This window comes from Aquila chrysaetos, chromosome 2 (genome assembly GCF_900496995.4).
Source record: "Aquila chrysaetos chrysaetos chromosome 2, bAquChr1.4, whole genome shotgun sequence".
NCBI classification, from domain to species: Eukaryota; Metazoa; Chordata; class Aves; order Accipitriformes; family Accipitridae; genus Aquila; species Aquila chrysaetos.
The window spans coordinates 18,224,805-18,239,896 of NC_044005.1; the positions used below are offsets into that span (position 1 = coordinate 18,224,805).

Here is a 15,092-nt window from a genome sequence, read left to right on the forward strand (position 1 = left end):
ATGACACTTATTTTCAAAATCTACTAAAGCATACAAATACAACAGCATAAAACATTTCTTCTAAAAGAAATTAAAGTCCTATGCAAAGTTTTTCTCTCCTTTCAAATGCAATAATGCAAGTATGGTTTTTATGATAAACAAAACATTTGGTTTCTAACTTTGGAAAAACTTCATAAGACATGAACTACACTAAACGCTCGGGAACATCTGAAATTTTTGAAATTTAGTGCTTGTATATATTTATCATTACTACTCTAAATATTTTGTTGCACAAAGACTATGAACCCCCATCATTATCTTTGCAGACCACAAAGCAGAACAGTAAATGGACAGTAGACAGTAAATGAATGTGTTCAAATTTGTACATGTTAAGAACAGAAGTTAAGCTTTTCAAAGCTCCTCACTAACACAAGAGCCCAAATGCCATTTTCAAACAGGGCTTTGATGCTTGGAAATCTAAATCTCACTGGAAATCAATGAAATAAGAATAAGTAAGTCAAAAATCTTGATTCAGGAACTAAAGCATAAAGTTAAGTGCATACCAGAGTCTTACGTCAATCTCTAATTGTGAGTAACTTGAACCCAGAACTTTTTCTCTTCTGAAAATCCCATTAGATGCCTGCCTGTACCTGCGGGTACCCAAATAACTTTTGAAAATCTTTCTGTGTATTGTTTAGGTATTCTGAAAGACCCTGGATTTCCTAACTCCTTGTTTCCTCTTCTAAGCATGAAAGTAGTAGCTCTTTTTCTAAGAATAGAAATGCAAGAAGTCTAATTCATTCTCACCTCTGCTGTCAGATGGGTATTTGGAGGTAATGATATGGCACTGCTTGATGAAAGACAGCAACTTAGGTTATATACCTGAGGCACCTGAATGCCTCTCTGCTTGTATATGCTACTTATTTTGCATGTATTCAAAATAATGTCTTTGTGAGGAGCCTCTTACTGGACTTGTCAGAAATGACAGCCAGTAGGAACAACACAGGACATTTACCAGGAATACCCCATGTTGCATGCCATCTGCTGCTCTAAAACAATCAGCTGTCTCACTCCAAAGATGCAGCATTTCTTCCTCAAAGCACAGAAAAAGGTAGCCCACTTGGCCCTCATCTCTTGATAATTTATCTTCCAAATGATTTACTCTCTGTGGCCATAGCACTGCTTGTATTTACAAGAATCACACAGAATGGATAGCATCTGTCTAGATTAGAAATGTCGCCTCCATCACAGTTCATTAGCAGTGACAGCAGGGAACTGCAGCCTTGCAATTAATGGAAATGGAGGACTTGAATAGCTGCTGTGTTTAAACGGAATTGGGAGGTAGTGGAGAGGTAGGGCTGTGAAGAGCCATGCCCCTGCAGAAGTCACAGTCAAGGAATTTTAACTTCAGTCACTGAAAAGAACATGGAAAAGGAGAGCTGTGCATCATTTCTGCACTTCTAGTGCTGCTCAGAAGTTTATTCTGAAACACCCTCAACACATCCCATCCAGCTTTTAGGCAGGAAGTTGTGGAAGTCGCCGAGGCAGCAATGACAAGTAATACAATAGTAATGGTGCACTTCAATTATCCCATGCACACCAGTTAAAAGTCACAAAAGAAAAATAATAGACACCAAATGTTTAAGACCTTACCAGAGACAATCTCATGCAGCAGCTGGTTAGGAAGCCCTCATAAGGAGATGCAACTCTTTACTTAGTCTTAATTAGCAAACAAAATATGGTTGAAAAGCCTGAAGAGCTTCAAGTATGCTAATGAATGATCATACCTAGGAGTCAACAGTCCTCTAGGAGCAACAAAATTCAGAAAAGCTAACCACATTCGTGCACAACTTCTAAAGCAGGAACTACATAAAAGTGAAAAATTCTGTCAAAGCAGCAAAAAGGGGTAGCCGAGAGAATTCAGTCTTTACAAGAAGCACAAAAGCTGTTTCAGAACATTACGTTGGAAGCACAGGGCCAAGGTACCCCACTTGTCAAGAAAGACATCAAAAGAGAAAAAGAAAGGAAAGGTGAGGGAGGTTATTAGAAAAAAGAAGGCTTCTTTCAAAAAGCTGAAGTCATGTCTCAAATGAAAGCAGAAAAGAGCATAAAGTCTGACAAATCCAATGTAAAAACCACAAGAAGGCAGGCCAAAAAATGGTTCAAGGAGCAACTAGCAGAAGCAATAAAAACTAACAGTAAATTTTACTTCAAATAAAAGGGGATCAAGAAGCACACCAATTGCTGCATCAATTGCTGTTCAGGTAATAAACAGGGCACTCAAGGAAGATAAGGGTACTGCAGAAAAACTGAATTAATTCTTTACATCACTGCTTACAGTGGGACAAGCCAGGGAGATTCCCAAACTGGAACCTCCCTTTGCATGGTAAAAGGGGAGGACATCAAAGGATCTGCCCAAAATTGAAGTGACAGTGGAAGAAGTTACATAAGAAGTTTATAAAATGATGAGTAACAAAGAAGCAGACAGAACCAGATGTTTTTCACTTAAGAGTTCTAAAATACATAACTTCATATAGTGAAGTTTATGTAAACACAATTCCAGGCAGAAAATTCTTTCAATCATATGGGAGAGAGGAAAGTTGTGAATTTACCTTCCTACAGACTGCATGATGTCCAACAGCAGAGGAGCAGCCAAGTCTGGACTAAGGTGAATGAAGGTTGAGAGCACAACTATGGCCAGGCCTAGTGTTTCTTCATCATATTCTTCAAGAATAGCCCCACAGTCATGGCACCTGCAAAGAACAGTTTTAAAAACTGACATTAACAAATTTAAAACAAAGTATTACTATATATACACGTGTAAAATTTTGTCTTTTAAAGTACTATTATTTAGTACATTCTATTCAAAATTTATTTAGAAAGATAGTGTAATTGTGATCTTTCTATAATTAATAACAGTCCATGGCTTTCAAACATTAATAAACCTTCTCACTTGCTGCACTGGCTGTTTCTTCACTGATAAATGAAAGAGGGCCACAGGGCAGGCCTTGGTTTGGGTCCTTCATTGGTAACTGTTAGCCAATTCCCTCACTGTATTGGACTGCTTCAGTTTGCACTATCCAAGAGAAATCTGCAGTAATGAAGACTAGCCCTCAGCAATGTGAACACAAGCCAGTTTGTGCAACTTGGGCTCAGGCGAGGGCTCAAGTCCCTGACACTCTTCTATTTAGCAGCGCAGACACAAACAATGACACTCACAGATGATCTTAAAGAGATGGAACAATTTCACATTGTCCTTCCTGTCAGTCATTAATTATGAATAACAAATTATACAATTAGGAAACAATGACCTGATTGGTTCCCACAGCAGTTATAGCTATTAAGAAAGAAATGAAAGGACCTCTCAGGGGCAGAGAACCTTAGATTTCAGAGAAGTCTCCTTTCCCAGGGCAGATTTGCTGCTGAGTCACTTATCCTTCCTGAAATGCTCAAAGACAACTGATGAAGTTCTGAAAAGGCTTCGTAATGTCTAATTATAAAGGGGATGTCAGATTTAGGACAGATGAGACAGGCTTTCACAACTTACGAAAAAGGCAAACCAATGTGGGGAAACTGGCTTATCTCAGCCCAGTCGGAACGTTTGCTTAATTTGATCAATCAGTTGCTAATGACTTCAACAGATTGTGATATTGTAACTTAATGGAATTGTACAGGCAATTTTCTTGCCTTTGTTACTGAACAGAAAGAAAATATGCCAACAAAGTCATGAAAGTCAAGCTCTGTATGTTAATAGGTGGTGCTAGAGCTTTGGTGAAATGGCCAAAGGAAGAGCCAAAGATAAGCCTAACTTTTGGGATGCTTCACTTTGTCACATAATAAGGTCCACTTCGTCACAGCCTGCACAATGGCCCTGTCTTTCTCCAGTGATCATCCTGGCATGTCTGTCTACTGGACTGAGCACAGGAGCACAAGCAAGAACTTCCAGTTTCTCTTCCCAATTTTTGACCAAATTAATGCATGGCTCCCTGCTGACTGCTTTACCTCTCCATTAAATGAGTACACTTACATTTAATCCTTCCTTTAGAGGCATTTTAACCAACCAGTTAAGGTTTGCAAAAACTTCCGGGATCAGTGAGTATCAGCATTAAAAATGCTATGTTGATTACACATGATTACATATCAGCAGTTACCTATTTCAACAGAAACCCAAAGGAATTTTAAAAAAGAGCTTTTTTTTTCCCCACGGTGAAAGTGGTTTCTGATGGATCACAAGGAACCCTTGATTTAAAATAGGATGGGAAGTGCTTCCACTGCCCTCCGTGCACACGCAATAGTCTGAGTCATCATTTTGCCTCTGCAAACTCACACAGGTCCTACTGAACTAAAAGCACATCTTGCTGGCAGTGTTTAGAAAATGTTTACCTTGGGGTAAAAAAATTAATTAAAAACTTAACATAGAGATAAATGATAGAATGGACTTGATATTTCCATAAAATTTATCTATACTTTATTTGACCTATTTGAAGTTCAACTAGTTCTTTGAAAGGAATAGAAAAAGAACTTACTTGTCAGTCATCACAATGGGCTGGTCATCAGCAAATTCTTCTGGTGCAGGTACAAACATACTGACTATGCTGGGTGCTGATAGCAAGCTAGATTTTGTGGCACCTTAAGGCAATTGGGGGAAAAAAATTAAAAAAGAAAAGGAAAGAAAATCACTAAACAGAAATCCATACTGCTTGAAGAGTAGACTTCTAAAGAAGAGCCATAATGGTTTTACTGTGCATAGAAATAAGAAACAAAGTGTGTCTACAAAAGGATATATATCACATCCCTTGCTTCTGCCAGATTATTCTAATTGCCTAGAACTATCAATTAAAAAAACCCAAAAACTTTAAAAAAAATCCTTGGAAAAAAGATAAAGAACAAAAATTCCAGGAAGACGGATGTAATTGCATCTACTAATTTTTTAGGAAAAGAGGATGATTCTACAGTTGCTATGAGACTGGACACCAGAAGATTTGCAGTCTTCCCCCATACTTCTGGGAAATTACATTCCCACAGCTCTCAGTGACATGTAGAAAGGAATAAGTTCATATGTCTCAAGACCAGGTCATCAATCTATTCATACCATCCCTAACAGAGGCATAGGAGAGAAATCAGGAAAGGACAGCTAGAAGAAATAATTCATAAGGAGGTGAGAAAGACTGAGAACATTGGAGGGCTGATGATTAGAAATGCTTTCCATTGAAAGTCTTCACAAGCATCTTTATTCTCCAAAGCTGAGTTGTTCAGCTGGGGGCATAGCCACTGTGATCATGCCAACATATGGGGTTCCCTTTGCCTTTCGCACTTTTTGTGCACCTAATTTCTGATAGACGCTTGTTTTAATAGGAAAAGTTATGTACAATGGAAGATTCAAACTCTTGACTTCTCTGAGTTCTGCTTTCCATAATTACAGCAATATAGAGTAGTCTGACAGTCTAACATCTCTCCAGTATGGTGGTTTTCCTCCCTTGGTCCCTTTGTTTTCATTAAGCAGACAACAGCAATTGCAGAAAAAAACATACAGAAGAGGCAACTCTCCAGCTAGTCTGGTTGCTAAGAAAACCTTAAGAATAATCAGACTCATTCACGAGCCATCAGAAACTTGGATCAAAGCAACTGTGACATACGAGCTATTTCATTAATCTGAGATGCCTTGTGATGATAATTTAAATATTGTTAGCAGCTTCATTCTCCAGGTCACTAAGACAGAAAGAGACATTCAGTTCTTAAAAAAAAAATCTCTTTTGTTTGCCACATGTAGCTGACATGATAGAGACAGTATTACTCCTGTTCCCATACAGTTCAGCTCCAATAATGCATCCAGGGAGCTCAGCAGGTAGACACCATCATTATGTATATAAACTGTCCCCAAAGGCATCTAATTCTAAAGACCAATCTATGAAAAGCTCATTTTGTGAACCAGTATTTAGAAGAGTACCAATGCCGTTTTGGTGCCAATTCAACCACAGATTAAGTAATCCATTATTGATTTTCTTGCTGGTTGCTTCAATCTGCAGATTCAGATTTAATGTTAACATTAGCCTGTTCTAGTAATATTTAACTATGGAAAAGGAGGAAGCTTCTCCACCTAAGCTAGGTTCAGATGGACTTTCTGATGAGATAATCCCAGTTACTGCAGGAAAAGCAAATTTAATATCAGCTCTCAGGCAAAATAATCTAAGAAGCTACCACAGTTTCTGAACTCAAAATATGTGGATTGATGAGGGCTTGTTTCCCAAGAATAAGACAGGTTTTAAACAATCATTTTACTAAGTATGAAAGGAAACACTTCTTTTGCATAGAGTTTAGCACTTCATAATTGTCCCCCGAGATTTTGTTGGATATGAGCAGACACTCCAGGAAGACCAGAATACTCTTCAGTAATGTAGGACACCATCCAGAATGCAAGGAATAGGAGTAGATTTTCACATATTTCTAGCCAGGTTTCCCCCCCCCCTCACAAATCAATAAAGACCCCTCTGCCATAACTTTGGAAGTTTCACTGTCATGTTCTCTAGATGTAAATCCCATTGCAGCACAAAAATGCTAAAAGCTGTCATAATGCAGGTTACAATGTTGGAATAAGACTTAACTACTCAAAACAAAAACGTCCTCTCTCGTGCACTGAATAGTAGGAAAAAAACATGATTTAGGCAAAGAAGCTAGGTCACTGCCCCACTGCAAGGCTGTAAGAAAGTCTGGATGTATTTCGGCTGTGAGGAAGGAGAGTTCATAAACAAATGAGATTCAACCACACTCTGCATACAGAGTCTTTTATTTCCAGGTTGACAGCCAAAACAAGTACAAGCAGAAAGCCAGTACTTCTTATCAGTTGTCCCTATCTTGAATGAAATGTCTTGTCTAATAATTTTTTAATAACCTACATTCTGCAGGACAGTTGAGGGCTTTAATACAGCTGAATGGAACATAAAATTCAGTACCATTAGCTACTAACCAAAAAACCTTCCTGGCAGTCTTAGCAGAAAGATCAGGTCAAATGAATGCTGAACCAACCTCTGATTCTTAGTGGTGGTCCCTCCAAGTCAGGGTTTAGGCAAACAGGGACATTGCACAGCCGCTTTCCATGCTGCATCTGCTCTGTGAATAAATACAGAACTTCAGTCTCCAGAACTATGAATCCAGCATCTGTCAACAACACCACAAGTCTTACACAGTTAAAAGAAGAGAAAGACAATACAACAGCTATTGGAAAAGCAAAGAAAACAGTTACATTTTTAAGCATAGAAAAGAGTGGGGAGGGAGGGGGAAAGATGAAAGAAGTCCACAAAGGAAAAAGGACACAGATAACCTAATACCAAAGAAGGCATTTTAGTAAGTAAGTGTCATTAAACAAGAAAGCAAGTGCTAGCCATAAAGATTCAACAAGATACGGAATATATGAGTCACTAAAAGAGAAAAACAGCGTTTAGAAATACCAAGAGACTAGAAGTCAGGTATAGTTTGTGCTGACAGGAGCTAGACAGAAAATTATTTTATTTTACAGATAGCAAGCTTAGGAAAAGAGGGGTTTGAAATAAGAAATGAAAGAGACACATGCTAACTACCAGTGTAAACAAAAAAAAAACCCAAACATGCATGAACCAAGCACGCATCATATACTTATGCGGGATAAGTTATGCACACTGAGCATTTGTCCTGAAAAAAAATCCCAACTGTTTTCTGCCCAAATAATAATTTTACTTTGAAGCCAGTGGTTGAAAAAGAGACTGAGAGACGCAAAGCTTTCCGGAAAAGAACATTTTACTTTGTATCTCCACACTTGGAGGACTTTAGCCGGAATGAATGTTGGAAGGAAAAGTCATAGATGTTCTGAAGAAAGCTAGTGGACTTGGAACAAGATTAACAAGACAGAGTTCCTAAGTGGTTTTGAGTATTGACTTGTTCTTTTTGAATATAGGCTAACTACTTCTTGCAGAATGAAACCAGTAACTTTTTCACCTCTAAACCCTTGCCTGAGAAACTCAGTGATACCAGCTAAGTCTCTTCAATAAATAAACTTACCTGCTGATAGGACAAAAAACCCATTGTTATCATTGACAAATTCTGACCCTTGTGATTTAAGGATCTCATGCTGAGCATGCTACTCAGCAGACTGGAGTAGAAAGGATAATCCTGAACTACATACCATACCTTTAGCCATCCTTCAGCTACAAGATTTAGTTTGATGGAACTTAACATTGAAGACTGAATTAAGCAAAAATTTTAACTCAGCTGTCCAGAACTGGTGGTGAGACATTAATTCAGCATGCTAATTTCCATATAACATTTTAAGCACTCCTTTCTGTGGACGTGTCTGGATCTGCTGATAAATTCCCAAGACGCATGATTCTGTAATGTCACTAACATCAAGACAGGCAATAAAATATCTACCATTTATGATAAACCGGAATGAATTCATTGTTTAGTGACATCTGCTATGAATTTGGTCATAACAGAAAATCTTTTATAGAAGAAAAAACCCAAAACACTATGTGCATAATTCAGTTTTCACTGCTTTGCGTTCATCTTAAAGGAAGAAAAAACAGGTCAGTGAGTGAACAGAAACTTCAGGTGTTCAGCATGAGCTGGCAGAAACTCCTCTAAAGAGAAATCAAACTGGCTGGTATAAGGCACAACTCCTTGGTGTACCTACATCATTGTAAACATACATGTATGCAAATAAATGATTCCATGCACCAGGGATGAAATCCTATACCTAATGAAATCAACAGTGATACTTCCATTTCATTCAGTGAGGCCAGGAAATAATCCAACTAATATGCGAAATTGTAGGAATACCACTGTACCAGAGGGACTACCTCCCAAATATGTAACTATTCCAATTCATACCAGGTGAGAATCTGGTACTCGCTACAAAGTTTCACTTTAGACTTGAGATTGATTACTTATCTGCAGTAGTAGAACAGAAATACTCACTTTTTTAATGGATTGATACAGAAAGTAATTGGTTTAGGAAACACAATAAGGAACAATAAATGCAGCTCACCAGTATCCCAAGTGCTGATATTGTGGGGAGCACTAGACTGGTGTTCCAGCTGCCTCTTCATTAGCTGGTTCATTGTCAGAGCTCCCAAAGAGCCTCTTTTCATTTGTCTGAACTGAGCTGCAAGTCAGAAATGCAAAAGGATTTCAGGGGCTCAGACAACATGTAAAACGACTCTTATTTCCTGATCTTACAAGCCAGCATGAGATAAATACTGAAAGGACAATGACTGCTTGCTCTAAGGATCTTGCTCAAGTCAATATGCACTTTTCACACAACTACACAGGGTACGCTTCTGGCCCCAATGACATCAGTCATCAGTGACTTGGATTCAGGATCTCATCCACTGTGTCAACTGTCAGTGCCTTTTTGTCTCCAAATATCATGAAAGCTCTTCAGAACACTTGGTATCTGTGAAGTGTAAGATACTACCCCAAAATTCCCACGCTGACAGGTGATAGATGTATACTTCAATCTCACTCACATACAATGTACCAAGCAAGGAAACTTGGTCTCCTCCCATCAAAGTATGGAGGCCTGCTCTGTCCATGCTCACCATAGGAAAACAAATTCACTGACTGCATACCACCAGCACACTTCATGGGTGACAACCTAAAGAGGTCTCCTAAATACCCGCCACTCAGGCATAACACCTGCACATTCTTCTGAAGTGTGAAGCCAGCATACCTTTGAAGGTGTGTCCCTTTTGTAACTTCACTGCCATTTTTCTTACATGGAGCTATCAAGCAACAAGGATTTGATTTTTCCTCATCTGACTATTTACAATACTTCTTTAAATGGATATTACCGTTTGCTTTAAGAGACGTGTCTCACTGAATAATGCTCACACATACATTAAAAAAAAATAGTGGATTTAAAACTTAAGACTTTTGTGATCATGTATTTTCTCAGTGCTTAAACGGAGGAAGAAATAGATCATATACAACTCCTGACTTTCTTACTTTTTTCTCCATTCATAAGAAAATTCAAATTGAATGAGCATAATACATTTGCTTTGACAGTTGAGTCTAAGCAATATATTTCCACCACTGAAACCAAAATCATTGTTCACAGTATGAAGAGAGAGTTTTAAGGCCCTGCTTGAACAACACATGTGAGACTGCTCCATCTCCATGCAGGAAAGCTTTTAAAATGTTGCCTTAAGTATATGTTTAAGTGCTTTCCTCAACAGGGCCTTAAAGCAAGGGCAACAAAACAAAATCTCTTAACGTTTATTTTCATCTGCAACTACATTCAACATCATCAAAAAGAGTATTAACATAACATCAGGTAGTTCTGTTCTAAAATTCCAAACAGTACCCAGCTAGGCTCTGAAAATAAGCCCAGCATTTCACATTATTAACTGTGATGAAGAAGTACAGACAAGGGATAAACTACAGCTTTCAGAAAACTCAGAGGGGTTGAGTGCCTTCTCCTAAACTTGTTCTACTCAGTTTCTATCTAAGAGTTTCAAATTCAGAGAAAGCAGAGTACTCCCTAACAAAACAAATACAGGCCCTGAATAATAATAAGCACAATGGTAACTTCAGGGGGAACCTGCACACTGCAATTATTTTGTTAGGTGAACTATTTTAAGTTTTCCCTCATTATATCCTTTCAACGTATCAGAGTGCATTTAAACTATATTTTTGGTCCAAGTACAAACTTCTCCAGAATTGCTGCAAAGCAGTCCTTGTATATCTGAATTTCTGGAACTGAACCAGACCAAGAGACCATTCCATGTTTCACTTTTGAAAGTTATATTGCAGCTGCCTTTCACAGCAAATTAGGAGAAAAATAGAATTTCCATCATTTCCAGGGCAAGGATTTTAAATAGATGCTTTATCACTTTATCAAGCATAGAACTTCCTGATGAAAGAACAGCAATTAACGTAGAACTGACAAGACTGCTTGGAGTGCAGATGACTGTCAAAATATAGAAATTTATCTCTTTGAATTTTCTTAACAGCTTTTGCGATTGTAATTTAAAAAATTCCATGCATATTTCACATAAGCAGGCTATTGTTGAGCAGGTTTGGATTTCCGGGGTTATTTACCTGATTTCTCAAGGACAGCCATGATTTCAAATATTGATAAGTTAGGAAAAAAATCTAAAAAAACAAAAACCCCAGAAAGCTCCCAGCCTTTGAACAGTGTTGGAGCCAGACTGATTACTGTGGACCAGCACATGACTTTTCATGCCTATGACTGACTAGTGGCATAGGGAGGAAAGTTTTCATCAGGTTTTCTACAAGAAACCTAACAATCATGAGAAGATCGGTAATCTTCATACAGTAGCTGGTCAGCCTTTCATATGTTAGCTAGTGATCTGGTCAATCATCCCCCCACTGCTGTGGAATTCTCTACTCAAGAAGAGAAGTCCAAAGGCAAAATCTTCCTGTCACAGTTAATGATGTATGCTTTCTGTGGCCAAGCACTGGCTGTACAAGTAATGTTATCTATTTGCGTTACAGAAGTGCCTTGTGCTCACAGTCCTGATCAGGGCTTATTATGCAAAGCACTGCAAAGACACATAGTAGAAGGTCAAAAATATTTCAGTCTAAATGGACAAGAGACACAATAGAAGCAGTCATGTCCCTTTTTGCAGTTGGAAACTGAGGCACACAGAAAGAGGAAAGGTATATTTACAAAGGAATGTAGGCTCAATATTATATAGATACTATTCCCTATTTCATATATTGGAATTTACAGGAACACATAATACTCAGTTAAACCAGAGAGATTGATCTTAACTGGCATCTCTTTAGCTGCTTTAGTAACTGACATCTTTATCATTAGGTGGCCAACAAATGTACTTTATGAGATGCACACAACACAAGACACTTGTGGTAAAACCATGTTCAGAACATGGTTTAGTGGGCACGGTTGATGGTTGGACTCGATGATCTTGAAGGTCTTTTCCAACCTAAGTGATTCTATAATACTATGAAAACTGGAGAGGAAACCTCTAATTTGGAGTACTCATCTAGCATGTCTAAAATAACATCTTCCTTTAATAGGCCAGACACCCCTTCCAATCAAATCAGCAGAAGCTGTATTTCAGAAATTAAAATTTAACTTTTCTACAGCAATCTGAAATTGCAGTTCACCAAGATGGTTGAGCTGATCTAGCAGCTCACTGGTATCAAAGCAGGTCATCATTTCCCCTCCCTTTTCTACTAGTCAGAGTCCTGCCCCATCAACCTTCAGATGTGTTACCTAGATGGACACGCCGTTCTGAATTTTGTTAGTGTTCTAAGATGCCTCCACCTTGCAATATTATCTACATCTGCTCTGTTAAGCCATGTGTTAATGTCTACTTAAACCAACCCAGTTCACTTTCCATTGAAATGGGTATGGGAGTCTCAAATAAATAATTACCACATTTCAGCAAGTAGCTGAGGAAGTGACATTTCAAGGTATTTTACAAAAATTGCAAGAGATTTTTTTTCCTAAGGTACAGCAAGAAATGTCCTGAAGACCATAGTAACAGCCCTGTGGAGCTCTCATCCTCTGCTTCTGTGCACTGACAGTTGACAATGCTTTCTCTCACTGGAAAATAAACATTCAGCTTTAGTGAAATACTGCTTTTAGCTGCTACCTACTCTAATTCAAGAAAACCACATTTGTCAAATTTGCCATGTCACAACAGAAAATCTTGCAGCCACTAACTGCTAAAATCTTGCTGACCATCACAGATTTAACAGATCTAATGATATCCAACACAGCTGTACTTCCAAGATTCAATGAAACTCAGGGGAAGGCATTTACCATAGATGATATGCATCTGATGCACAAATACAGCAACTTAGATTTAATCCTCAAACCAGAGGTAAACTTACTTGATATGGAAGAGTGACTACTGGTCTCTGGGACACCTGCTTCAAGGGTCGGTGCAGATGATGACTCTCTTGGCATTTCTAGTGTTGAAAGTCCTTTGGCAGCAGGATCTGCATGTGAAAATTGTGCTTAAACTCTCAGTATTTAGAATCAATAAATATTTTCCATCCGCTTTCTCCCTGGATGCGTTTTTCACATCTTTTCAGTCATCCATTCACCATCTGGCATTCCCAGCAGTTTTAAAAGGATTCAGTGTGTGCACCATAAGAATTTTTATAGAGGCACAGGGATCTATGGCTTAAAAGCCCTTTTTAAAGGAGATTCCTACCTATGCTCTTTAGAGCTCAGAACTAATAAATGCACATAGAGTTTGATTTTGATCCCACTCAGAGAGTGATTATCAGAACCACCAACATGGAAATAAGAAAGGTACCACTGATGTAAAGCTAGCTTAAGTGACAGCTTAGCATCTTTTAAAAGCCTTATCTCCAACATGTTATCAGTTTTCATTCAAAAGGCTGCTGATCCTAAAGATTCAAAAAGTTTAAGATTCTATCACTAAAAAGAAAAATAAGCCATTAAAACTGTTTTTATTTTATGATAACTGATACTGTCAACATGGGAAGAATAAAGCAAAGAAATTTTCAAGTGTTGATGGCTGGTTTCAGCATATCCTATAAAAATGCCTACGTATCTCTGCTGTAAAAAGTTTCAGGCAGGAAACTCTGTAATCCAGTATTGTGCACTTGAAGAAACAGCCCATTTGGGTATTTAATTCAGAGATCAGTTATATCAGAAGCCCTTCTAAAACATATGGAAGTATAATAGGCTGAAAAAGCTTGAGTAAGACTTTGAAATGATAATCAGCCCATTATGATGGCAATATTAAGCCTACTTAAACGAATTACAAGACATATGTTCTCAAATAAACTAATCAATAAGGATAAACAAAACAGAACATGAGATACATTACACTACCCAAGTCACTAAATTACCTAGTTATCTGAATTGCCTGCATCAACCTGTGAAGTAAATGAGCACTTAATGAGTCATTGTGAATGTTTTATGCTCCCCTTGGATGACATACTTAGATGCATGCAACCAAATGACCATCATATATGCTATAATCCTAGGTTCCATGTGGTGTTTCAGAACTGGGACAGCCCTTCCAAACAGTTTCAAGGATAATAGTGTTAGTTATTGCATGAAAACTGGCCCTTACTAATGGTCAAAAAAACATTTGAGACTAATTGCACAATTCTTTCATGATGATTCTTCTCCAAGAACCTATGTGAAAGGTTCAAAAGTACTCAACTCCCTTTTGTTTTTACAAAGCTCCAGCGGTTCTTCAGCTTACTGGAACTATAAATGGGACAACAGGCCTGAAACGTAAAGGGAACAGCATAACTATCATCACACTGAATGATTTCTCCTTGTAAAAGTGGAATAACGTAATAGGAAATTATATTATGGTTCCCTCTGAAGCAATTAAGAAAGAAGAAGTGAGGTCAGGAATGCATAAATATTCCTCCTCACTTCACTGGCAACAAAGAACTAAGGCCTGAAGGATTCGTGCCTTTTTTAATTAATATGTTAAAAAAAGACCAGTAAAATTCTAATAACTGAAAAATACTGAAAAAAAACCAGCCCCAGAATTAAATAGGCAGCAGCATACAGTGTTTAAAACTGTTTGACACATCCAACTGGAAACTGAGGAAACAGCTAAAACACACTTTCTCTCCACCTGAAAAGTTTAGTAACAAAACCCTGTACTGAAATGACCTGAAAAAACTTGGGATACACAGAAATACTGTATGGCTTTCCCCATGCTTGAACTTTAAATCTTTAACAAACACAAGCCATGTAAACTTTGTGGATATCCAATACAGAGAAGGCTACAAAAAGTCTTTAGTGTATAAAAACAGAGTATGTGTGTATGTCTGATCCTAAATGAAAACTGCAGTTAATTCCAAGTTCTGAAGTCTACAGCCTGCTCAGATTTACACTTCGTGATCCAGTCTGCTTTCCACTGCCTTATGCTTGCAGAAGAAATAAAGGCCAAAAATCACTACACATGAAAGAAAATCAGTGTAGCATGGACTAGATTAGCAGGATAAAAGGCACAGAAGTATGACAATTTTTCTGACTCCCCGGATAAAGAGGCCATGGAGTTTCACTCCCTAACTTCGATATCAGAACCAATGTTTTTGTCACTGAGCTCCATTTCCTTTCCAAATGGGCCCTCATACATGCACGATAC

General features: G+C 38.1%; 1 protein-coding gene across 9 annotated transcripts in view; it reads right to left on the reverse strand.

Moving 5' to 3' along the window:
- UNC79 (unc-79 homolog, NALCN channel complex subunit) overlaps positions 1-15,092 on the reverse strand; it is a 115,208-nt gene that overhangs the window by 38,995 nt on the left and 61,121 nt on the right. For 8 of the 9 annotated variants that reach the window (XM_030000924.2, XM_030000964.2, XM_030000898.2 and 5 more), the window contains 5 exons: positions 12,835-12,942; positions 8,996-9,112; positions 7,003-7,086; positions 4,506-4,608; positions 2,592-2,732 (listed from right to left, as the gene is read on the reverse strand). In XM_030000924.2, the coding sequence (XP_029856784.1) occupies positions 2,592-2,732; positions 4,506-4,608; positions 7,003-7,086; positions 8,996-9,112; positions 12,835-12,942 (553 nt within the window). The remainder of the gene's footprint in view (positions 1-2,591; positions 2,733-4,505; positions 4,609-7,002; positions 7,087-8,995; positions 9,113-12,834; positions 12,943-15,092) is intronic. The other variant, XM_030000975.2, reaches the window with a different exon arrangement.